The 24329-nt window shown below is 45.7% G+C and overlaps 1 protein-coding gene across 6 annotated transcripts in view; it reads right to left on the bottom strand.

The window, feature by feature from the left end:
* Positions 1–24329, bottom strand: part of SNAP91 (synaptosome associated protein 91) — a 177004-nt gene that overhangs the window by 92134 nt on the left and 60541 nt on the right. For all 6 annotated transcript variants that reach the window (XM_053602336.1, XM_053602340.1, XM_053602337.1 and 3 more), the window contains exons 6-8: positions 23697–23790; positions 22025–22136; positions 2120–2226 (exon numbers count right to left, since the gene is read on the bottom strand). In XM_053602336.1, the coding sequence (XP_053458311.1) occupies positions 2120–2226; positions 22025–22136; positions 23697–23790 (313 nt within the window). The remainder of the gene's footprint in view (positions 1–2119; positions 2227–22024; positions 22137–23696; positions 23791–24329) is intronic.

The raw sequence follows: 24329 nt of genomic DNA, 5'->3' as shown, positions 1-24329 counted from the left end.
GTTCTAGCAGCCACCGTTGCCAGTGTGACGAAGATGTCTGTAGATGCTGTCCCGGAAGAAGGGGGAAGCACAGCCAGCTGCTCCTGAGACCTGGTACACACTGCCCTCGTCCCTCTGGATCAACTTACGTCGGAATCTAGAATTCCAGACTTTACTGTCAATGGCTGAACTCAGCCACTGCCACCTCCCTAAACTCACTTCTATTATTACGAACCGTAGAAGTTATAAACTGATGCAATTTGATTCTATTAACATCCACATTTTAATACCTCTTTAGATGATCTGTTTAAAAATATTAATATTTATAGGGCGGCGCCTGTGGCTCAGTCGGTAAGGTGCCGGCCCCATATACCGAGGGTGGCGGGTTCAAACCCAGCCCCAGCCAAACTGCAAAATAGCCAGGCGTTGTGGCGGGCGCCTGTAGTCCCAGCTACTTGGGAGGCTGAGGCAAGAGAATCGCTTAAGCCCAGGAGTTGGAGATTGCTGTGAGCTGTGTGAAGCCACGGCACTCTACCGAGGGCCATAAAGTGAGACTCTGTCTCTACAAAAAAAAAAAAAATATATTAATATTTATAAAAGATGCATTTTGTATAAAAAAATCAACACATTGTACCCCACATATGCATAAATGTATTCATGATCTATGTGTATATGACTTAATAGTAATAAAAGAAAAAAAGAAAAAAATGAAAATATTGTGGAGCCTTAACACTGAAGTTACTTAGGAAAAAGGTGATGTATTTCCACTAAATGGAGGATTCTGCAGAATTCCACTAAATGGAATTCTTTCTCCATGCTGTGTTTTCCTGCTGTGAACTTCTGACCCACCACACACTTGGAGGGCTGGGTGAGCCGATCAGAAAATCTCATCACTTTCTGTCTGTGAGGTATTCTGGGAGACAGAACTCCTACAACTCTATACTTACTACAGAACAGCAAGCTAAGAATAACTTGTTTCCATAAAAAAGAAAAGTGTGTAGCAGAAATGCCTACTACCTGTAAAACCACAATTTTACAAAGTTTTAACTGTCTGCAGTGTAAGAATCTCAGGCACAGTAACTTTTCCATACTTCAAGCAATTTCTTTTGGGAAATGTGAATATTTCCATAGAAATATTACTCTGGCTTTTCTGTACTACTGATTGCTTATTGTTAATATTTGACCCCATCCTTACTAAAAATGGAAAACTAGCTGGGCGTGGTGGCAGGTGCCTGTAGTCCCAGCTACTCGGGAGGCTGAAACAGGAGGATCCCTTGAGCCCAGGAGTTGGAGGTTGCTGTGAGCTGTGATGATGCTATGGCACTCTACCCAGTACGATAGAGGGAGACTCTGTCTCAAAAAAAAACACCAAAAACAAAAACCAGCCAGAGCATGCCCTGAGCACCCCACACCCATAGCACTGTGCCTGGTGCCAAGCCTCAGAGCCTCTTTCACACGACACATAGCATTCAGCTTGGTCTTCCGTAATCTGCTGCCATGTAAGATAAAAGCCCTTCTGTCATCCTGCCAAAGGACTACAATAACAGTATCATAATTTCCAGTGCCTGTATGAGTTAATAACTGGTTCTCATGAGAGAAAACACCAACTTACAGATAACCTCAGGAAAACCAACTGTGTGGTACACATTTACTGTGATCAATTATAAAGAAATACCCTTACAAAATAACTTACAGACGTCAGATGATGAATTATGCTTTGTTTTGATTTTTAATTGTATTTAAGTCACTGATGAAGTAAAGATGTCAGAATTTATGATGTATGATTTCACACTAAGAACCACGTCAGGCTTTTTTAAAGGCAAATCAACAGTGGAATAAAAAGGAGGCACTTCCCGCAGTAAAAGACGGGCGTAGGTGGACGGGAGGGCCAGCCATGCTGCAAAGCTGCAAGCAAGCGCGCTATCCACACAACTTTGATTTGAATGCACAGTGACCCCCTGAGTGGGACAGAGGCGCCTGGGGGCAGCTCTGAGCTATAGGTAGCCGGGTGTATCACCTCCAGCCTGTCACGCTGCAACTCTGGGGCAGAAGGTCGCCACATTTTATACTGTTCCATACTCCAGAAACAGGACTTGGTATCTGAAAAGTCGTATTCCCAACAAAACTTAACGTTCCTTACCTCTGCCACCTTCAGAAATTCAGACACGCGAGTCATTCTTGTTAGAAATCGCTTGTAAATTTCTAGGGCATCTTTACATTGTCCTTTCTTCATTTCAAAAAATTTCTCTAGAAGAGATAAAGAAATAAGCAATTTGAAGAGTATTATCTTCTATTTTCTTCTAAGCTATGTTAACATTACTACCTAAAACCTAGGGTCTGATGGAAACCCTTGGCCCTGGAGCCCACATGCAGCCTTACAGCAGCTGAGCAAAGGGGAGGCCGGGCAGTTCAAGGATGATCTCTGGTCTCACGTGAAACAAATTAGATGCTGCAAACAGTTGAAGGAGAGGAGGACATGAACTGTCCCAACAGGTTAAATTCATGACCCTTACGTCCTGATATTCTGTCATGGAAAACAGCAATTTTTTCTGACAATCTCAAAAGTTACAACTGCATTTCATAGAGTTTTTATTTTCTTTTTAGTTTACTATAAACAACTGATATACCATAAAGCAATAAACTATCAACCTTCCTGAGTTAAAGAATTCTTTAAATCTACATTCTGCATAAATGGAGACTTGTTTTCATTGGTCACAGATCATTTTTCTTTAAACATTACAATGTGTCTTTTCATTAGGAAACAGTGGTGTTTCCTCTCCAGCTTTCCACTGTTACATCTTCCTTCTCAACTTTTAGCTTTTGAGGCAGAAAAACAGAGATGTTTGTTTCACTGTTCACTTTCTCACTCCCAAGACTAGAATCCGCCGTCACTGAGGTGCTGCAGTGCCAGTGTAATTCCAGTTTCCACACATTTTGAGGAAAACCAGTTCTTTAACAGGGTTTCCGTCCGCCAGCCACTGACTTGTGCACTCGCTGACAGTGCACACTGTGATGGACACAGCGGGCGGCGTCTGCAATAGCTCCGGGGGTCTGATGCACCAGCTTCTTCCCTTTAAGTTCATTACATCTGCACATGGCTAACACGTGCTATTTTTATTTTCTCTCATACTTGAAAGTTATTTCATTCAGTATGTAATCTTACTACCTCAGAAGTACTTTTAATTTTCTCAAGGGAAGGTTAATAATATATAATTATGCAGAGGACTGATCACCCAGAGGCTGCTCACTGTCTCCACTGACAGTCTGGGTAATTTTACTCTTCACATGGACCTCCTTGTAGGGTACTTAAGGGAAGCAAAAAGATCAAGAAAACAAACACATACTGTTTTCTCTTTGTTAAGATTTGAGAGAAAAGTCTTTTTAAAAAATGAACAAATCTAAGGATATTTTCTTTATCCACTCTATGCTGTTTTCTAGCACTATACATAAACTCTTGGTGCTATAAGGGAACAAATCATTTTTAGTTAAAAAATTTGAAAATAAGACTTATTCTGGTAAAACATACTTTTCTCTCTGTGACAGGCTGTCTCTCTGTCATTCAAGCTGGAGTTCTATGGTACAATCATAGCTCACTGTAGCCTCAAACTCCCAGACTCAAAGGATCCTCCTGCCTCTGCCTCCCAAGTGGCTGGGACTACAGGTAGATACCATCACACCTGGCTAATTTTTAAATTTTTGACCCAGGCTGGTCTTGAACCCCTGGCCTCAAGCAATCCTCCTGCCTCAGCCTTCCAAAGTGCTAAGATTATAGGCATGAGCTCCTTCTCATGGCCTTTTTCTTTCTTCTTAAACAATCTTCACATATCTTCCAAATACCTGAATTACTTCTCTATAGTATAACCTACTTTTACATCTTTGAGTCAGATGTTCAGCAAGAACACAAAAAATAAATCAAACCAAATCATCTCAATTTCCATTTAGAAACAGTACTCCAACATTTTAAACAACTCTTTTTGTGTCTCCTCCGGATGCTTTTAAAATGGTTAGGATTCATAATTGTGGCTTTAGGTTATAATCTTATAATTGTTTCTGTAACAGTGGTACCAACAGGGAAAGGCAACACTCACTGTTTTACTGATAGAGGCAGAGCAATGAGGGGCCCTGTCCCCTTAGAGATAGCCCACTGCTTAGGGAAATTCACACTCTCACAGAGGGATGGGTTGCCCCCAAACGAAGCTCTACCTTTCTATCATATTAAAGATAACGTGTGTTGATATTCAGTATCTGAAACGATCAAATTTGATGTCTGCAATATCAACCTTTGCAAAGCCGTGGTAAGTTACCCTGGTGATACTAGTATTAACAAACTATCCTAGGAAAGAAACCCAATGAAAAGGAATCTCAGCTCAGAGGAATAAATGAAGAACTCCTACGTGGAAACTACTCACAAGTCAGAGTTTTATCACGTCAATAAACACCTGTGAAGGAAGATGTGTAGCCTGGCATGGATCCCAGCAGATGTAAAGTGTTGGTTGTGAAGCCCCTGATTAACATTCACCCACGAGGTATTCCTAGCATTTTCTAATAAACAAACAAAAAATATTCCTGCCTCAAGACCATTAGGACAGGCCACCTTGCATCTATCTCCTGGATGTCACTTTAATGAGAGCAGTTGTCACGGCACTATAAATACAGGGCTTGGAGGACTAGAATGCGGTGAGCACAAACAATTGGCCACTTTCCAGACGTGAGGTCCTTGAGATGCTCTGCTCCTAAGTTATCCAACAGACTATCATTTTAAAATTAAACAGAAAAATTAAGTCTTGAATGGTTATTATTTTACTATAAAGAGAAAATGCTCTCTTATCATGAGCTTGCTATGAAGTCCACATAGAGTAGAGCAGAACGGCATTTCAGCAGCTGCCAGGACAGCCAGCAAGAAGAATCCCAGGCTGAATGAGCTTAAAGAAATGAAATCCACCATTCTTGAGGCAGAAGTACAGATGGAACAAGGGCCTTGGTGCAGGAACACAGGGCGAGTCAGTGAGCAGGGCCTCCTTCCAGCCTGCTGGGGATTGAGGATGAGGAACTGGAAGGCATGTGAGGTGAGGCTTTAAAGACACATCATGTACCAACAAAAATAAGGAGATTAGCAAGGGTGTGCTTCAAGTTCAGCTCTAGAAATTCTGAGTTCTAGGTAAGATACAACAGCTAAGTTTCAGTGTCTACAAATACTCAGAGGTGCAAAACCGAGGCTCAGAAGGTGAGTCTGACACCAAGGACCTGGGATTCTTCCTAACGGAGAGAACAGGTTTTCCCACAAAGCTGCTTGTAGAAAGCAGACAAGGAGAGGGCCAGAGATGGTCGGTGGCAGAAGCTCAGACACAAGAGCAGAGGAAGAAAGGGTCCGCCAAGCAGGGAACAGCAGCGTCTCCCTACCTGGCTGATGGGTAAAATCCCCACGTGAAAGTCAGGTATGTTTGGCTTTGAACTCCAAAGGGGCAAGGATCTTTCCCCACTAAAAGCAGAAGCTCCAGGAACACTGGGTTTGCTGCTGCTAATCCGCTCACCCACCCTCAAGTCACATGAAGCCGGGGCTCACAGATTCAGTTCTGCAAATTAGACAGATCTGGAAATCCGGATGGTAAAACCGAGGCAAGAACCATCTCCTTGTGTCCCTTCAGCTGTGGCTGGTGACAGGCAAGTCACAGGAGTAGGAAACCTCCCTTGAGCAGCACACCACTCTCCACTCTCCTGGGCTCTGAGGGTAGCAGTTGAGGTCGCAGACACTTGATGTGACTCCCTAGTGCCTGGAGTATGGACAGGGGGTCCGTTCTCAGCCGCCTGGTGCTGTGAGGCTGCAGTGATGACAGCAGCAGAGTCCGCTTGTCCTCAGGGCCCTTCTTCAGTCTGAGGACTTGTTCTGGGAGCTGCTGCAGGAGGCCGGGCCTCAAACCCGTTTCCATGGGCTTCCGATAACATCATAAGCACCCAATTGTCTGCATTAAGTCTCTTTCTATTTAGAATATGTGGAGTGGCTTCTCCTTGAACAGACAAACGTGGTATTTGGTACCTGAAGTGACTGCAGAAAACAGACTTTTCAAAACCATCCAGTGTAGTGTTTTGGATTAGAGATTTGGAGGCAGCAATGACCAGCTGTTGGAAAACTGGATCCTTGTAGGTCTGTGCTATGCAGGAGCAAAATAACTACTTTTCACCTATTCTTTTCTTAAAAGAGCGCCTGGTGTGAAGCTTACAAGGGCAGGCAGTGGCTGGAACACACCACAGTGAGGGGGTGAGGGGGGGACAGACCACCATGAGGGGGTGAGGATGGACAGACCGACGTGAGGGGGGTGAGGAGAGACAGACCACTGTGAGGGGGTGGGGGGGACAGACCATGGTGAGGGGGTGGGGGGGACAGACCATGGTGAGGGGGGGAGGGGGGACAGACCACGGTGAGGGGGTGGGGGGGGACAGACCACTGTGAGGGGGTGGGGGGGACAGACCATGGTGAGGGGGTGGGGGGGACAGACCATGGTGAGGGGGGGAGGGGGGACAGACCACGGTGAGGGGGTGGGGGGGGACAGACCACTGTGAGGGGGTGAGGGGGTGGGGGGGGACAGAACACCGTGAGGGGGCTAGTGGGGGACAGACCACGGTGAGGGGGTGAGGAGGGGGGACAGACCACCGTGAGGGGGGTGAGGAGAGACAGACCACCGTGAGGGGGTGGGGGAGACAGACCATGGTGAGGGGGCGAGGGGGGACAGACCACCATGAGGGGGTGAGGGGGTGGGGGGGGACAGACCACCGTGAGGGGGCTAGTGGGGGACAGACCACGGTGAGGGGGTGATGGGGGACAGACCACGGTGAGGGGGGTGAGGAGAGACAGACCACCGTGAGGGGGGTGAGGAGAGACAGACCACCGTGAGGGGGGTGAGGAGAGACAGACCACCGTGAGGGGGGTGAGGAGAGACAGACCACCGTGAGGGGGTGAGGAGAGACAGACCACCGTGAGGGGGTGGGGGAAACAGACCACCGTGAGGGGGGTGAGGAGAGACAGACCACCGTGAGGGGGGTGAGGAGAGACAGACCACCGTGAGGGGGGTGAGGAGAGACAGACCACCGTGAGGGGGGTGAGGAGAGACAGACCACCGTGAGGGGAGTGGGGGAGACAGACCACCGTGAGGGGGGTGAGGAGAGACAGACCACCGTGAGGGGGTGGGGGAGACAGACCACGGTGAGGGGGCGAGGGGGGACAGACCACTGTGAGGGGGTGAGGGGGTGGGGGGCACAGACCACCGTGAGGGGGCGAGGGGGGACAGACCACTGTGAGGGGGCGAGGGGGGACAGACTACCGTGAAAGGGCAAGGGGGGAACAGACCACGGTGAGGGGGCGAGGGGGGGACAGACTACTGTGAGGGGGTGAGGGGACAAGGGGGGACAGACCACCGTGAGGGGGCAAGGGGGGACAGACCACGGTGAGGGGGCGAGGGAGGGACAGACCACGGTGAGGGGGCGAGGGGGGGACAGACCACCGTAAGGGGGCAAGGGGGCAAGTGGGGGACAGACCACCGTGAAGGGGCGAGGGGTGACAGACCACGGTGAGGGGGCGAGGGAGGGACAGACCACGGTGAGGGGGCGAGGGGTGACAGACCACGGTGAGGGGGCGAGGGGTGACAGACCACGGTGAGGGGGCAAGTGGGGACAGACCACGGTGAGGGGGCGAGGGGGGGACAGACCACGGTGAGGGGACGAGGGGGGACAGACCACGGTGAGGGGACAAGAGGGGACAGACCACCATGAGGGGGCGAGGGAGGGACAGACCACGGTGAGGGGGCGAGGGGGGACAGACTACCGTGAAAGGGCGAGGGGGGAACAGACCACGGTGAGGGGGCGAGGGGGGGACAGACCACGGTGAGGGGACAAGGGGGGACAGACCACGGTGAGGGGGCGAGGGAGGGACAGACCACGGTGAGGGGGCAAGGGGGGACAGACCACGGTGAGGGGGCGAGGGGGGACAGACTACCGTGAAAGGGCGAGGGGGGGACAGACCACGGTGAGGGGGCGAGGGGGGACAGACTACCGTGAAAGGGCGAGGGGGGACAGACCACTGTGAGGGGGCAAGGGGGGACAGACCACGGTGAGGGGGCGAGGGGGAACAGACCACTGTGAGGGGGCGAGGGGGGACAGACTACCGTGAAAGGGCGAGGGGGGACAGACCACGGTGAGGGGACAAGGGGGGACAGACCACCGTGAGGGGGCGAGGGAGGGACAGACCACGGTGAGGGGGCAAGGGGGGACAGACCACGGTGAGGGGGCGAGGGAGGGACAGACCACGGTGAGAGGGCGAGGGAGGGACAGACCACGGTGAGGGGGCGAGGGAGGGACAGACCACGGTGAGGGGGCGAGGGGGGGACAGACCACCGTGAGGGGGTGAGGGGGCAAGGGGGCAAGTGGGGGACAGACCACCGTGAAGGGGCGAGGGGTGACAGACCACGGTGAGGGGGCGAGGGAGGGACAGACCACGGTGAGGGGGCGAGGGGTGACAGACCACGGTGAGGGGGCGAGGGGGGGACAGACCACGGTGAGGGGGCGAGGGGGGGACAGACCACGGTGAGGGGGCGAGGGGGGGACAGACCACGGTGAGGGGGCAAGTGGGGACAGACCACGGTGAGGGGGCGAGGGGGGGACAGACCACCGTGAGGGGGCAAGGGGGCAAGGGGGCAAGTGGGGGACAGACCACCGTGAAGGGGCGAGGGGTGACAGACCACGGTGAGGGGGCGAGGGGTGACAGACCACGGTGAGGGGGTGAGGGGGGGACAGACCACGTTGAGGGGGCGAGCGGGGACAGACCACGGTGAGGGGGCGAGGGGGGGACAGACCACGGTGAGGGGGCGAGGGGGGGACAGACCACGGTGAGGGGGCGAGGGGGGGACAGACCACGGTGAGGGGGTGAGGAGGGACAGACCACCGTGAGGGGGTGAGGCAGACCCAGCTGTGGGTGGGCTGTGCTCTTGACTCCTCCTGGGAGTTTAACAGGGAAAGACATCACAGAGCTTTGAAGGACTGGTTTAGGCACGTCTGACTGTGGTTCTCTGTCTGCCCTGAAATAATGAAGACTATTTGCAGTGGTCAGACTTGAAAGTCAGATAAGATTCTAACCTTTCGAGTTGCTGAAATGTAGTGTATGTGAGTTAATTATATCAATATTTACAGCTCCATCATGGTCTCTTTTGTGAAAGTGAGGACATTCATTTGGAAGGAAAACTGGAAAGGCGAAAACTTAGTAAATTCAAAGAAAAACAAGCTTCCCTGCTGGAAGCAGCTTTCCCACCTGTCTGGAGAGGCTGGGCCTGTCTGGCTGTTAGGGTCTGTGTCAACCCAGGTCTCAGGAGGCAATGATGAGTCTCCTCATCCTCCATTGCCCTACTCACCGATTCTATAATGAGATTTAGAGTCCAGCAATTCCCAGGGGGACAAGTACAAAGTCTGGCCCAGGAGGTCTGACCCACTTTCTTTGCCAAAAGAATTGCAAGATTTTGCAAATTTATGTTGGCAGAAGAGTTGCAAGAGAAAAGACACCTAGTTAAATGGTAAACAACAAATAATTTTTAGTATAAGTATGTCCAGATATTGCACGGGACTTATTAATACAAAAAATTATTCATGTTGATCTAAAACTGGGTGCAGTTGTAGCTGGGTTATAGCTTTCATGTGAGAGTCCCAAATTAGTTTCATAGTAGGGCTGTGTACATTGGGTATTAACAATAGGGGGAAGTGGGAAGGGGGGGTGGGTAGAGGGAGGGGAATCAGTGGGATCACACCTGTGGTGCATATTACAGGGGTATTTGCGAAACTTGGTAAATGTAGAATGTAAATGTTTTGGCACAGTAACTGAGATAACGCCGGAAAGGCTATGTTAACCACTGTGATAAAAATGTGTCAAATGGTTTATGAAGTGAGTGTATGATGCCCCATAATCATATCATTGTATACAGTTATGATTTAATAAAAAAATAAAATAAAATAAAATAAAAATAAATAAATAAAACTGGGTGCAGATTCTCACGCCTGTAATAACAGCATTCTGGGAGGCCATAGCAGGTGGATTGTCTGAGCTGAGCAGTTCAAGACCAGCCTGAGCCAGAGTGAGACCCTGTCTCTAAAAACAGCTGGGTGTTGTGGCAAGTGCCTATAGTCCCAGGTACTTGGGAGGCTGAGGCAAGAGAGTCACTTGAGCCCAAGGGTCTGAGGTTACTGAGAGCTGTGACACTACGGCATTCTACCCAGGGTGACAAAGTGAGACTCTGTCTCAAAAAACCAAAAAAACAAATTTAACCGTGTTTTTCCCCTGAATCTGGAAGACGTTAATTGACACAAGTCTGGAGAATTGAAATAGATCCTAAAGATGCTGGCCAGGAAAGAAAAAATATTACGTTAGATTTGTAATGTGATTGAGGATTTATCAAGTTGAAAGAATGTACCATGGAGTGGGAATTCAGAATGCTACCCTAAACATCTAGGAGTGGCTCTAACATTGAGATTCTGCCACCAAAGTCCCCAAACCAGGGATGGCATCAGTTGGTGTCTTATTAGGAATACAATTCTCAGGCCCCTCCCTGACCAACTGAATCAGAAAGTCCAGGCTGGGCTCCAGCAGCTGGGGCTTAACAAAGCCTGCAGGCAGAAACTCTCTCAGAAAGTCCTTGAACTCAGGTACTTTAGCAAAAGGTACTTTTCACAGTTGTCTGCAAGTGGGCCTTTACCGGAGTGTGCACAGGGGAAAGGGATATGTCCAGACTTTAAGAAAAAGAGGCTTTTTTTTGAGACAGAATCTCAAGAGGTTGCCCTGAGTAGAGTGCTGTGGCGTCACTGCTCACAGCAACCTCAAACTCTTGGGCTTAAGCAATAGAGGCTTTATTTTTTAAGAGCGGTTTTAGGTTCATAGCAAAATTAAATGGAAGGTACAGAGATTTCCCACATTCCCTCTGCCCCACATGTGCACAGCTCCCCCTGATCAGCATCCCTGTGAGATGCCACAGTGGCTACAGCTGGGGAGGAGCCTACGGGGACACATCATGTCCCCTGGAGGTCACAGTTCACACCACCGTTCCCTGTCAGTGTTGAACATTCTACAGCTTTAGACAAATGGTAATGACACGACTCCCCTGGGATCATATCATACATCCATACAGAGTGTTTCCACCTCCAGAAAAAACCTCCATGCTCTGCCATATCCATTCCTTCCTGCCGCTAACACATGGTCTGCCTTTTCCGGGACGTCACACTGTTGGAATGACACAGCATGTCACGTCACAGACGGCTGTTTCCCCTTGTCACATGCACAGTTCCCCAGGGGTCTTCACGGCTTGAAAGCTCATGTTTAGCATGGATGATGTCCACGGCCTGGACGTGCTGTAGTTCATCCATCCACTTCCTGAAGGACGTCATGCCTGCTTCCACGTTTTGGCACTGAAGCTATCAATTGATGTGCAGGGTTTGTGCACACTAAGCTTTCAATCCCTTTGGGTAAATACTGAGGAACACCACTGCTGGTTGCTAAGAGATGCTAAGAGTGTAGCTAGCTGTGTAAGAAACTGCCAAACTCTCTTCCAAAGTGGCTGCGCAATTTTGCATCCCCTGAGTCTCTGGGGAATGATGGACTGTCCCCACTGCCTCGCCTCTGGCTATCATCTCCTTTCTAACAGGTGTCCAGTGGCACATCACTGTTGTTTTAATTAGTACTTCCTACTGACATCCGACATGGACTGAGTCTTCCACAGGTTCATTTGACATCTATGTATCTTTGGTGGTGAGGCATCTGTTAATTAAATTGGGTTTTATCTGATTGCTGAGTTAGAGAGTATATTCCAGATAACAGTTCTTTTATTTTATTTTATTTTATTTTTTACTGTTGGGGATTCATTGAGGGTACAATAAGCCAGGTTACATTGATTGCAATTGTTAGGTAAAGTCCCTCTTGCAATCATGTCTTGCCCCCATAAAGTGTGACACACACCAAGGCCCCAGCCCCCTCCCTCCGTCCCTCTTTCTGCTTCCCCCCCATAACCTTAATTGTCATTAATTGTCCTCATATCAAAATTGAGTACATAGGATTCATGCTTCTCCATTCTTGTGATGCTTTACTAAGAATAATGTCTTCCACTTCCATCTAGGTTAATACGAAGGATGTAAAGACTCCATTTTTTTAAATAGCTCAATAGTATTCCATAGTATACATATATCACAGATTGTTAATCCATTCCTGAGTTGGTGGGCATTTAGGCTGTTTCCACATTTTGGCGATTGTAAATTGAGCTACAATAAACAGTCTAGTACAAGTGTCCTTATGATAAAAGGATTTTTTTCCTTCTGGGTAGATGCCCAGTAATGGGATTGCAGGATCAAATGGGAGGTCTAGCTTGAGTGCTTTGAGGTTTCTCCATACTTCCTTCCAGAAAGGTTGTACTAGTTTGCAGTCCCACCAGCAGTGTAAAAGTGTTCCCTTCTCTCCACATCCACGCCAGCATCTGCAGTTTTGAGATTTTGTGATGTGGGCCATGCTCACTGGGGTTAGATGATATCTCAGGGTTGTTTTGATTTGCATTTCTCTAATATATAGAGATGGTGAACATTTTTTCATGTGTTTGTTAGCCATTCGTCTGTCTTCTTTAGAGAAGGTTCTATTCATATCTCTTGCCCATTGATATATGGGATTGTTGGCTTTTTTCATGTGGATTAAGTTGAGTTCTCTATAGATCCTAGTTATCAAGCTTTTGTCTGCTTGAAAATATGCAAATATCCTTTCCCATTGTGTAGGTTGTCTCTTTGCTTTGGTTATTGTGTCCTTAGCTGTACAGAAGCTTTTCAGTTTAAAGAAGTCCCATTTGTTTATTTTTGTTGTTGTTGCAATTGCCATGGCAGTCTTCTTCATGAAGTCTTTCCCCAGGCCAATATCTTCCAGTGTTTTTCATATGCTTTCTTGGAGGATTTTTATTGTTTCATGCCTTAAATTTAAGTCCTTTATCCATCTTGAATCAATTTTTGTGAGTGGGGAAAGGTGTGGGTCCAGTTTCAGTCTTTTACATGTAGACATCCAGTTCTCCCAGCACCATTTATTGAATAGGGAATCTTTCCCCCAAGGTATGTTCTTATTTGGTTTATCGAAGATTAGGTGGTTGTAAGATGTTAGTTTCATTTCTTGGTTTTCAATTCGATTCCAAGTGTCTATGTCTCTGTTTTTGTGCCAGTACCATGCTGTCTTGACCACTATGGCTTTGTAGTACAGACTAAAATCTGGTATGCTGATGCCCCCAGCTTTATTTTTATTACTAAGAACAGCCTTAGCTATATGGGTTTTTTTCTGGTTCCATACAAAACGCAGAATCATTTTTTCCAAATCTTGAAAGTACGATGTTGGTATTTTGATAGGAATGGCATTGAATAGGTAGATTGCTTTGGGAAGGATAGACATTTTAACAATGTTGATTCTTCCCATCCATGAGCATGGTATGTTCTTCCATTTGTTAATATCCTCTGCTATTTCCTTTCTGAGGATTTCATAGTTTTCTTTGTAGAGGTCCTTCACCTCCTTCGTTAGGTATATTCCTAGGTATTTCATTTTCTTTGAAACTATGGTGAAGGGAGTTGTGTCCTTAATTACCTTCTCATCTTGACTGTTATTGGTGTATACAAAGGCTACTGACTTGTGGACATTGATTTTATATCCTGAAACATTACTGTATTTTTTGAGTCTTGTGGTTGAGTCTTTGGGGTTCTCTAAGTATAAGATCATGTCATCAGCAAAGAGGGAGAGTTTGACCTCCTCTGCTCCCATTTGGATTCCCTTTATTTCCTTGTCTTGCCTAATTGTATTGGCTAGAACTTCCAGCACCATGTTGAATAGTAAAGGTGACAGAGGACAACCTTGTCTGATTCCAGTTCTAAGAGGAAAAGCTTTCAGTTTTTCTCCATTCAGTAAAATATTAGCTGTGGGTTTGTCATAGATAGCTTCAATCAGTTTTAGAAATGTGCCACCTATGCCTATACTCTTCAGTGTTCTAATTAGAAAAGGATGCTGGATTTTATCAAATGCTTTTTCTGCACCTATTGAGAGGATCATGTGATCTTTATTTTTGCCTCTGTTAATATGGTGGATAACGTTTATGGACTTGCGTATGTTAAACCAGCCTTGCATCCCTGGGATGAAGCCTACTTGATCATGATGAATGACTTTTTTGATGATAAGCTGTAATATATTGGCTAGGATTTTGTTGAGAATTTTTGCATCTATGTTCATGAGTGAGATTGGTCTGAAAATCTCCTTTTTGTTTGGGTCTTTTCCTGGTTTTGGTATCAGGGTGATGTTTGCTTCATAGAATGTGTTGGGGAAGATTCCTTCTTCCTCAGTTTTTTGGAATAATGTCTGCAGTACAGGAATAAGCTCTTCCTTGAAGGTTTGATAGAATTCTGGTGTGAAGCCATCTGGACCAGGGCATTTTTTGGTTGGAAGCTTTTTTATTGTTTCTTTAATCTCAGTGCTTGAAATTGGTCTGTTCAGGAGATCTATTTCTTCCTGGCTAAGTCTAGGGAGAGGGTGTGATTCCAAATATTGATCCATTTCCTTCACATTGTCAAATTTTTGGGCATAGAGCTTCTGGTAGTATTCAGAGATGATCTCTTGTATCTCTGTGGGATCAGTTGTTATTTCCCCTTTATCATTTCTGATTGAGGTTACTAGAGATTTTACTTTTCTATTCCTCGTTAGTCTGGCCAATGGTTTATCTATTTTATTAATTTTTTCAAAAAACCAACTCCTTGTTTCATTAATTTTCTGAATGATTCTTTTGTTTTCAATTTCATTGATCTCTGATTTGATTTTGGATATTTCTTTTCTTCTACTGAGTTTAGGCTTAAATTGTTCTTCTTTTTCCAATTCCATAAGATACTTGCGAGATTGTTGATGCGCTCTCTTTCTGTTTTTCGAATGTAGGCATCTAAAGTGATGAATTTTCCTGTCAAAACTGCTTTTGCAGTATCCCACAGGTTTTGGTAGCTTGTGTCTTCATTGTTGTTATGCTCAAGGAAGTTAATGATTTCCTGTTTTATTTCTTCCTTCACCCATCTGTTATTCAACAGAAGATTGTTTAATTTCCATGTCTTTGTGTGGGGTCGAGCGTTTTTGTTAGAGTTGAGTTCCACCTTTAGTGCCTTATGGTCTGAGAAGATACAAGGTAAAATTTCAATTCTTTTGCTTCTGATGATATTTGTTTTGTGTCCCAGGACATGATCAATTTTGGAGAATGTTCCGTGGGGTGATGAGAAGAATGTATATTCTTTATCTTTGGGATGGAGTGTTCTATATGCATCTATTAAGCACAGTTGTTCTAGGGTCTCATTTAAATCTCTTATATCTTTGTTTAATTTCTGTTTAGAGGATCTGTCCAGCTCTGTAAGAGGAGTGTTAAAGTCCCCTGTTATGATGGTATTATCAGATATCACATTGCTCAGACTGAGTAAGGTCTGTTTCAAGAATCTGGGAGCATTTAAACTGGGTGCATAAATATTCAGAATTGAAACGTCTTCTCGTTGTATTTTTCCCTTGACCAATATAAAGTGACCATCTTTGTCTTTTTTGACTTTAGTTGCTTTAAATCCACATGTATCTGAAAATAAGATTGCAACTCCTCTTTTCTTTTGAATTCCATTTGCCTGAAAAATTGTCTTCCAACCCTTGACTCGGAGCTTTAAATTGTCTTTTGAAGCCAGGTGTGTTTCTTGCAGACAGCAAATGGATGGCTTATGTTTTTTAATCCAGTCAGCCAATCTATGTCTCTATGGGGAATTCAAGCCATTAACATTTATTGAGATAATTGATAAGTGTGGTAGTATTCTATTCGTCTTATTTGGTGAGAGTCCATTGCTTAGCTTTATCTTTTGCATCAGTGTGGATGTTTGGTTCTGTCCTTTAATTTCTGAGTTCTTACTTTGCTGCTGATCCATTGTGGTGGTCAGTGTGCAGAACAGGTTGAAGTATTTCCTGTAGAGCTGGTCTTGTTGTGGCGAATTTCCTCAATTTGTATATCCGTAAATGATTTGATTTCTCCATCAATTTTTAAGCTTAGCTTAGCAGGGTACAGAATTCTGGGCTGGAAATTGTTCTGTTTAAGTAGATTAAAGGTAGATGACCATTGTCTTCTTGCTTGGAAAGTTTCATTAGAGAAGTCTGCAGTCACTCTGATGGATTTGCCCCTGTGGGTCAACTGGCGCTTACTCCTGACAGCTGGCAGAATCTTTTCTTTTGTCTTGACTTTGGACAGGTTCATCACAATGTGTCTTGGAGAAGCTTGGTTAGAGTTGAGGCGACCTGGGGACCGATATCCCTCTGAAAGCAGTGTGTCAGAATCTTTGGTGATATTTGGGAAATTTTCTTTTTTGGTTTTTTTTTTTGGCCGGGGCTAGGTTTGAACCCACCACCTCTGGCAAATGGGACCGGCACCCTACTCCTTGAGCCATAGGCGCCGCCCTGGGAAATTTTCTTTTATAATATTCTCTAGTATGGCTTCCATTCCTCTGGGGCATTCTTCTTCCCCTTCTGGAATTCCTATAACTCGTATGTTGGAACACTTCATAAAGTCCCATAATTCTGACAGTGAACATTCTGCTTTCTCTCTCTTCTTTTCGGCCTCTTTTACTATCTGAGTTATCTCAAGAACTTTGTCTTCTACCTCTGAAATTCTTTCTTCTGCATGGTTTAACCTGTTGCTGATACTTTCCATTGCATCTTTAAGTTCACTGATTGACTGTTTCAGTTCCTTCAGCTCTGCTATATCCTTTTTATATTCTTCATATCGTTCATCTCTTATTTGATTCTGTTTTTGGATTTCCTTTTGGTTATTTTCCACTTTATTAGCAGTTTCCTTCATTGTTTCCATCATTTCTTTCATTGTTTTCATCATGTGTATTCTAAATTCCCTTTCTGTCATTCCTAACATTTCTTTATAGGTGGAATCCTCTGCAGTAGCTACCTCATGGTCCCTTGGCGGGGTTGTTCTGGACTGGTTCTTCATGTTGCCTGGAGTTTTCTGCTGATTCTTCCTCATGAGTGATTTCTTTTATCTGTTTCCTTGCCCTAATTTTCCTTTCACTTCCTCTTGCTCTTTAAGTTCTCATGCCGTTTTTCCACTGTTTTAGTCCTCCTCTTGGGGTCCAGAAGTCTCTTGCTGACTCCCTGTATCCTCACAGGGGTGATGATAGGCAGATCCCACCAACCAGAGATGCCTGGAGTCCTATCTCCCCAGACTCACGGTGCCAGATGCAAGGAGGCTGTTACTCGGCCACCATCTTTTTAACACTCCCCAGATAACAGTTCTTTATCAGACATGGTACCTTACCTTGCAGCCTGCGGCATGTCTGTCTTCCCATTCTCTTGCCCACTGCTGTTCACAGAGTCTTCAGAGTGAATCGACACCAGCTCACCAATTCTTTCTTTCAGGGATCATGCCCTTGGCATTATACAGGCATCTAAAAAGCCATCACCACACCCAAGGTCATCCAGGTTTTCTCCTATGTTATCCAGGAGTTTTATAGTTTTGCATTTTACATGTAGGGCTGCGAGCCGCATTAATTTTTTGTGGACAATGTGAGGTCTGTGTCTAGTTTCATCTTCTTACAGACGCGTGCCCAGTGGTGGCAGCACCTCTTATTAAAGAGACTGTGTCTGCTCCTTTGTTGCAGACCAGTTAGCAGCGGGTGTATCTCTGGGCTCCCGCTGTGTCCTCCGTTCCACTCATTGTTTCTCTGTTCTTTGTCAGTGCCGTGTCGTCCGGGTGACTGCAGCTTTACGGAAGGCTTTGAAGTTCGGCTGTGTCAATCCTTCAGCTTTTTCCCTCTTCATCACTATTGTGTTGGCTATTCTGGGTCTTTTGCCCCCCCCCATAGAAGCTTTAAAATTAGTCTGTCAATATCCACAAAATAACTTGCTAGAATTTTGGACGGTACTGTACTGAATCTACAAGTCAATTTGGGAAGAACCGACATATTGACAATATATTGTATCTGCCTTTCCATGAACATTAAATTTCTCTCTGTTCATATAGTTCTTTGAATTCTTTCATCAGAGTTTCCTCATATAGACTTTAAAGATACATTGTTAGGTTTATATCTAAATATTTAATTTTTAGGCGTACTAATAAACATAGTATTGTGTTTTTCATTTCAAATTTCACTTGTTCATTGCTGGTATGTCAGAAAGCAGTTGACTTTTGTGTATTAACCTTTTATCCTGCAACCTTGTTAGAATCGCTTACTAGTTCAGCATTCTTCCTTTTGCAAATTCTTTCAAATTTTCCACAATCATGTCATCTGTGAACAAAGACAATTTTATTTCTTCATTCCCAGTCTGTACACCTTTTATTTCCTGTCCCTGTCTATTGCAGCAGCTTGGACTTCCACTGTGATGGTGAAAAGTGCTGGTGACAGGGGACACTTTGTCGCGCTACTGACTTTAGTGAGAAAGCTGCTGGTTTTTCACCACTAAGCATGATGTCAGCTGCAAATCTTTTACAGACATTCATCAAGCTGAGGACATTCCTTTCCCTCTATTCCTAGAGCACTGAGAATGTTTGTCATGAGTAGGTGTTTAACTTTGTCAAGTTTTTTTTTTTGCATCTGTTGATAGGATCATGTGATTTTTCTCTTTCAGCTTGTTGATGCAGTAGGTTAATTGATTATCAAATGCTGGACCAGCTTTGGACACCTGGATAAAACCCACTTGGTCCTGGTGTATAATTCTTTTTATACATTGCTGTTTTTCATTTGCTGATACTTTGTTGAGGATTTTCCATCTGTGTCCATGAGAGAAGTTGGTCTGTAGCTTAATTTTCCTGTAGGGTCTTAGTTTGGTTTCAGAGTTACCATTTTGCTGGCCTCATAGAATGAGTTACAAAGTATCCCTTCTGCTTCCATCTTCCAGAAGATACTATAGAGAACTGATATAATTTCTCACTGAAATATTTAGTAAGATTTGCTAGTGAGCCCATCTAAGCTTGCTGCTTTCTGTTCTCAAAGTTACTAATTATTGACTGATGTTCTGACTGGACACAGGCCTGTTGGGCTCTTTCTTGTGTGAGTTTCAGCTGATTATGTCTTATTTATTTATTTATTATTATTTTTTTATATTTATTTATTTTTATTAAACCATAGCAGCTGATTATGTCTTTGCAGGAGTCGCTCCGTTTCATCCAGGTTACCAAATCTGTGGGCACAGAGTTGTTCATAATACCCTCTTATTATCCTTTTAATGCCCATGAAATCTGTACTTACGTCCCATCTTTAATTTCCAATATTAGCATTTTGGGTCTTTTTCTTCTATTAGCCTGACTAGAGACTTATTAATTTTATTGATCTTTCCAAAGAACCAGCTTTTGGTTTTATTAATTTTCTCTACTGATTTTCTGTTTTCAGTTTCATTGATTGTTCTTCCTCACCTACTATGGGAACCTGGTTGAGCTCCTGGAGGTGAAACAGATGTGCCTGTGCTCCCTGCAACTGCTCCCCCGACTCTCCAGCTCTCAGACTCGTCCAAGCTGTGCCTCCAGCAGCTCTTGGGTGATGACCAGGCTCCTGCCAAGCACTGGCTCCTGAGGAACATTCCGTTCATGTGTCTCCCCATAAGCTGGGCTCACCGTGCTCACCTGCCTGCTCCTCCAGGCCTGGGGTGGGTGTTTGTTTGTGTCCTCAGATCTCTAGTGGATCCAGGAGAAGCTGTTGATGCATCAGCCAGTTCAGCCTTTTAATATTGTTGGGGCACAGTGGCAACCCCCAGGATCCTCAATGTGAGGCTGGACATAGGAGTCAGCATCACGCCACTGAACGTTTCAGAGAGACCAACCCTAGGTTGTTGTTACTCCCTGGGGACCCAAAGTGTTCTCTGTGCTCTAAAATCTGAGTGGAGGCTTTATGGGAATTAAGTTATAAAAGGACATTACATCCAATGGTTGCTCAAAACTATCTGTGGGAATTTCCTCAGATACAGACAAATTTTGAAACAAGAAGAATCCCCATACAGGTTTCCTGATCTCTGTAGAGATACAGAGTAGGAATTCTATCACATCCTATTAACTTGCATATGTGGTGTGGATTTTGGATGTTGTAATAACAACAAGTCAGGGTGGCACCTGTGGCTCAAAGGAGTAGGGTGCCGGCCCCATATTCCAGAGGCGGTGGGTTCAAACCCAGCCCTGGCCAAAACAAACAAACAAAAAAAACAGGTCAACTGGGTTATTAATCTTATTTTCAGAGATCTAGATGTGTCCTCCTTAACCACAGGAAATTGAGCACACCTCCTACCTGACAGACAGCTATTGGACTAGAGAAGGCTTTCATGTTTACCTTAGGAAGCAGAGAACTTCAGAAGTAGTTTGCTGTCCTGTGGCTGGGACAGTAGCACACCCTCCCTGTCTTACTTCTGGGATATCAACCTCTCCAGCTCTCACGATCCCACAAGACTAACTACCAGGTGAGAATCTCAGGTGTGCCAGATGTCTCCATAAGTCACATTCATGTCAAAGGATGGGAGACAGAAGTCATGAAAATTCAGAGACCCTCAACCTCAATGAAGTTTCTGAGGGTCCAAAAGTCTGGGCCTCTCAGGGAAATGCCCTCCATGCAAAAGACACATTCTGCACTGCTCCTCTCTCGGTGACTAACGCAGAAGCAGAAGTTTTCTGAGCTGCTTTGTCTTTGGAGGCGACACAGGGGACAGGCGTGTGCTGCTCTGCATGGAATGTCTGTGAAGGTGTCAGATACGAGTGGACCCAGATCAAGGAGACTCTGCAGCTGCTTCAAACTGCAGCCACAGGGGGCCTCCTCAGAACGTCCTCAGCAGGTCCAAATGCTGGGTACACCTTGGTGTGCTCCAACACTGGCCCCACTGCTTTGAGGCAGAGTCATGTCATTGTCACACAAGAACTAACCTCCTTTGGAAAGACTGCTCTGGGTTACTTTTAGGGACATAGATCCTGACCATGGAACAGCAAGTGATCATTAGGCCTAACGTGGCTGCAGGCGCCGAGCAGGGCAAGAACCCCACCCTCAAACAGAAGTGGCCAGCCCTGACCAGGCTGGGAGTAAGCCGTGAACTGTCTGAATAGGGGCTCACATTCCCAGAACACCTGCTCTTCTCTGCTGCCAATCTTCCTTGGATTGTGCCTATGGTCTCCAGACAGGGCCTTAGGACCAGCTAAGTGAGGAAGAAAACGATGCAACATTGGTTTAGAGATGTTCCCTCATGCTGGGACCAGCAGGACGTGACCTGCTGAATCACAATTCCATAGCAGGGGAGCCCTTGACGGCAGAGAGAAGTCCCCTAGCAAGTCAGACTTCCAGCCAGGAACCTGTCTGATTTTCCCCTTTGTGTCAAATGAAAGATGGCAAAGTACATGCACTTGGAACAACATCTGATCACAGGTAGTAACATTGGCCTGAATGAGGAACTTGGAAAAAAAGTTGGAGGATTGACAACAAGAAAGTCTGGGGAGAAGGGAGGGGATGGATGAAGAATGATCAAGGGCACAAGACTGTCTGCTTCACGTGTGAACACAAACCCCTGGGCAGACACCATAGAAAGGCTCTCAATGATCAGGAGCTAGGAGAACCTCATGGACGTGGCCATGACATCAGAATCAGGGGTTACTGACATGCTTCCCACCACTAAGGCTTGCCTGACCACCGTCACTGCTGACCACCGTCACTTGCCTGACCACCGTCACTGCTGGCATAAAATGATAAATGCCAAGACTCTGTCATAACACCATAGACTGGGAAGATCAGCCACCCCCCAGGAACAGGCTGGGGATTAATTCCTTTTACTAGGGATCAACTGTCCGATCAGAGGCAGCCAAGGGATGGCTTCACCCGCTCTGCCCACATTCCTCTGCCCACCTATGTCAGTGGACTCACCGCCAAGGCATTCTGCCTGGCGCTGGCTTTACCGTGCCGTGGTGGCCACAGAGATAGCCCACAGAGCTTGTCCGTCTCACCACGTGTCCCCTCAGCCCAGAAGCATTTCCGTGGTGACACCCACCGAGTAAATTAATAACACCATCATTGTAGCAAGCAAAAAGTTTGATGAGGTCTTTGAAAAGAAGCATAAATGCAGCATTTATGACGCCGTTTGTCAGTTCGTTTGGATGCACCTAGAAAAGATGGAAATTAATATTAGCTGCACAGCTCCAGTCAAAACTTTTCTCCAATCACATTAAAATGTCTCAAATGATCACCAAGAAATTCACTCAGATTCCACAGATGCTGGGGCAGCACCTTTAGCTACTGTGCCAATATGGAAGGATGGGCTGCATGCATTTTCTATCAGTCATTTTGCTTGACTGATGAAGCCAGTCCTATCATTTAAGAAGCACACATATACTACTCTGGTCGACCAACCATCCACAGACCAACACACCAGCTTCGGAACACCTGCTTTTTTTTTTTTTGCTTTTTGCGTTATGTAACTCTCCTCCAATCTCCCTATCTGTGGTGAAAGAATTCAGGTGTCAGGGGCCTGTGATGATTCGGAGAGGAAGGGTGGCATGGGGAATGCTTCAGCTGCCTTGAAATAAATAATCCTTGAGACTCTTGGCCACTCACCCCCAGTTAAACCCTCTGCCACCAACACCTCAGCTCTTACTGACAGTGTCACAGGCTCTGATCTTTCTCCCTGTGTGACTGTTCTCTTTGAGACAGAACCCTTACTAAGGGCAAGAAAAGCAAAGAAAAATAAAGTAAAAAAAAAAGTTAAGAGAAGAAATTCCATAGGCATTTAGTGAAGTCCTCATCGTGAAATCTGTCAAAAAATAATTAGGTGGTTTCCTGGTTTTACTAAAATTTCACAGGAATTAGATTTGGTGACTTGGACTCAATCAGAGACTCAACTATATAATCTTAACAGAGACTTTAAGTTACTAATATTTAAGGAAAATCTTTGTTTTAAGTAAGCACCAAAATAGAGGAAAGCTAACAACAGGAGGTAAGAATCTTCCTACGTATCAAAATATTTTATTTTCATGAATCAAATTTTTAAACTTATTTTGAGATAATAACAACTGTCTACACAGTTATAAAAAGGAACACAGAATAAATACACCATTTACCCTGTTCCTCCCCAGGGCAGTGTCTTATGATGAGAAATGACAGTGGAATGTCACCACCAGGACAGTGACAATGACACAATCCACTGACTTCACTCAGCCCCTGGGTTTACTTGAGCTCATCTCTGTGTGTGCTCAGTTCTACACAACCTGTGTGTTGGTGCATCTATCACCACAGTCAAGACACAGGTGTGGTTTTAAGAGACAAATCAAGCTGATGTTGTCAGAAGGACCGGTGTCATCTCTGATGGATGGTGGGCAGTGTCACATAAACCGTAAAATGGTTCTGGCAGTAAGTCACCTACGTAGCCGCCTGAAGGGACATCCAGTGTACACTTCAACCCTGCTGAGCACCATGGGAGGCCCACCATGCTGCCCAGAACTCGACATTTCAGGAATATCATCTTTTCCCCAGACTTGAGTAAACACCTAGGTAAACTGGAAAATCTGTAGAAACTCAATGATTTCTCCTGAGCTTAACAGCCTGAACTAAGTATCTACCAAATGCAGGAGATCTGAAGCTGTTCCTGGGGAAATCTTCACATCCCCCTGTACCCGCTTTGAACAATAGACGAGCGTGCAGGACGCCTCTCCTAGTGAGATACGTACGTCAAACTCCAGCAGGGCGTCAATCTGCCCCTGCAGGATTGGCATGCTCTTCAGCAGCTTCTCCGGAGCCATCGTCCTCATCACACCGTCGGCCCTACAATTTTTTTTTCAAAAGAAACAGATAAACTTTCCGTGTACGTGAGAACTTCAGGCCCACATGCACTGTGCTAAACTGCCCCTCACTCCTGTTCAGTGATTCCCAGTGAGGGTCTCAGGCTGGTGCCCTCTCCTCGGTCAGCCCTGCTGCCCCAGCTGGTTCGCACCCCTGACCATGGGCAGGGCCTGCTTTCGTCTATACCGTCCTCTGGAAGAAAGGAATGTGGTGCGCATAAAAGAGGTCAGCTGAATTTCTGAATAAATTCTTCTAAATCCATAACAGATGTAATAATGTTCAAAATATAAGTTTTCATTAAAGCCAGTTTTTTTCTTTTTTGGAGAAAGTGAAAACATGTCTTGGAAGTCTACAAAACCTATGGGACTGGGAGGACACGTTGAGTTATTACCATCGAGTGAAGAAACGTCAGCCAATGAGCACAGTTTGCCAAACAGGGATAAGAGTTTACCCGGCTGCAGAGGACAGGAGTGAAATTCATGCTGAGGGTGTGTGAGAGGGGCACAGGTGCCCACCCACCG

Source organism: Nycticebus coucang, chromosome 9 (genome assembly GCF_027406575.1).
Source record: "Nycticebus coucang isolate mNycCou1 chromosome 9, mNycCou1.pri, whole genome shotgun sequence".
Classification (NCBI taxonomy): Eukaryota; Metazoa; Chordata; class Mammalia; order Primates; family Lorisidae; genus Nycticebus; species Nycticebus coucang.
The sequence above is the reverse complement of the archived record's forward strand: the minus strand, read 5'-3'. Positions and strand labels throughout refer to the sequence as shown.